Source organism: Perkinsus marinus, assembly GCF_000006405.1.
Source record: "Perkinsus marinus ATCC 50983 genomic scaffold scf_1104296935574, whole genome shotgun sequence".
NCBI lineage: Eukaryota > Perkinsozoa > Perkinsida > Perkinsidae > Perkinsus > Perkinsus marinus.
In genome coordinates this window covers 233-1,743 of record NW_003214372.1, presented here as the reverse complement: position 1 = coordinate 1,743, position 1,511 = coordinate 233, and the positions used below count along the sequence as shown (strand labels likewise).

General features: G+C 50.2%; 1 protein-coding gene across 1 annotated transcript; it reads left to right on the top strand.

The window, feature by feature from the left end:
• Positions 1-910: 910 nt before the first annotated feature.
• Positions 911-1,174, top strand: Pmar_PMAR001302 (hypothetical protein; the record flags this gene model as incomplete). Its single annotated transcript, XM_002783879.1, has 1 exon — positions 911-1,174. A coding segment is annotated over one exon (264 nt), but the record flags the coding sequence as incomplete, so codon positions are not given.
• Positions 1,175-1,511: the final 337 nt, after the last annotated feature.

Sequence of the window (1,511 nt, the reverse complement as noted above, 5' to 3'; positions counted from 1 at the left end):
CTCTGATCCTCCATGACGCGCTCTTCCCATTCAGCCGCCATGGCTTCGACCCCTCTCGGTCTGCAGCGGATCCCCTCTAGAGAGCTGCTAGGCTGTGATCCATCTGAACTAGCACAATATGGAGACTTCTCAACTCGAGTGAGTCGCATTTCTCATGCCATTCAGCAACACTCCTTTGACTTGGGTGTCGTCTTCAGCACTAACACCGTTGCGACCTGTCGCGGCCTTCTTCTTGGGTTGATACAGAATTATTCATAATTCATTGGAGTATTGTAAAACTTCTATATATTCGATTTTATATAATACCCTAATCTAATCTCTGATGATACTTTGTTCCCCGTGTTGTTCTATTGTTGTTGGCAGCTCGTTGACCTCGCTGTTCCCTCATTCATGTTGGCTTTGTCAGGAGTGGAGTCTCATCGGCGAGATACTTGATCTCAACACTGATGCCGCCGATACCATTGCTCGGCTTTCCCTCCTAGGAGGGGAGGACTCCCGAGGACCTGATGAACATACAGGCTTCTGCCACGATCAGCAAGTACCATGACATGTTCAACTCGATACGACTTATGAAGTTGACCCTATCCAGTTGCGTTGTAGTTAGAACGGCTGAATGAGAGGCCCATTTGAGGGCGATAGAGGCTTTCATCATTGTTGATGTCGACATCGTCCTCTAGTCGTGGTGCTTGTGCTGGTAGTCGTCTTCGGAGCTCGAGAGGAGTTGCGCGTGCTGTGAAGAAGGGCCAAGATCGGCGAAGACCAGGAAAGGCCTCTCCCCTTCTGGGGATGGTCATGGTTGCCCAACAACAAGGTGGCCAGGGACAGGTATGTGGGGACACTACGCTGTCGTAGTAGTAGTAGTAGTAGTAGTAGTAGTAGTAGTAGTAGTAGTAGTGTGTTGTGTTGTCAGGTATGCTTTTGGTACCCGAGGACGCTGACGTCATCATCACAATACTACTCGGAGCATCATATCCCTCAGCAGCCACAGTCCAGCTCGCCACCAAGCCCTGCCTCTGCAGAGACCGCCGGCCCCAAGTCCAGCGGCGAGCCCAGAATACTCGGCATAGGCCTCAGTGAATTCGCCAAGTTCGCCGTGCCCTCCGCATCGTGGAACAACAAGAGATTCGATTTCGAGATGGACTCGGGTCCATTGGACCTTCCTGAAGCCATCAAAGTGGCCGCAAGCTCGACTCAGACGACTACCACGGCTAGCCCCTGCTTTCGGTGTGAGACCAATCCTGCTTGGAATCATCTCAGGTGGGGTCTGTCACAGTGTCCCACGAACTGCATGGTCTGTAGCACTCGCAGATGAAATTAATTTTTCTTCACCGACAAGTTCAATTTCCTACCCATTTGGTTGAATTCTCTTCATTTTTTCGTTAACATTTTACCCGTGGTTCTCATAAAACGGCACGAAAATCAATGTTATACCCATAGCATTCGAATTTCAACATTGCGAGCGCGCGCAATGAAAACGGGCCCTAGTTGGTCTTCAGATTCGTGTGTCACCC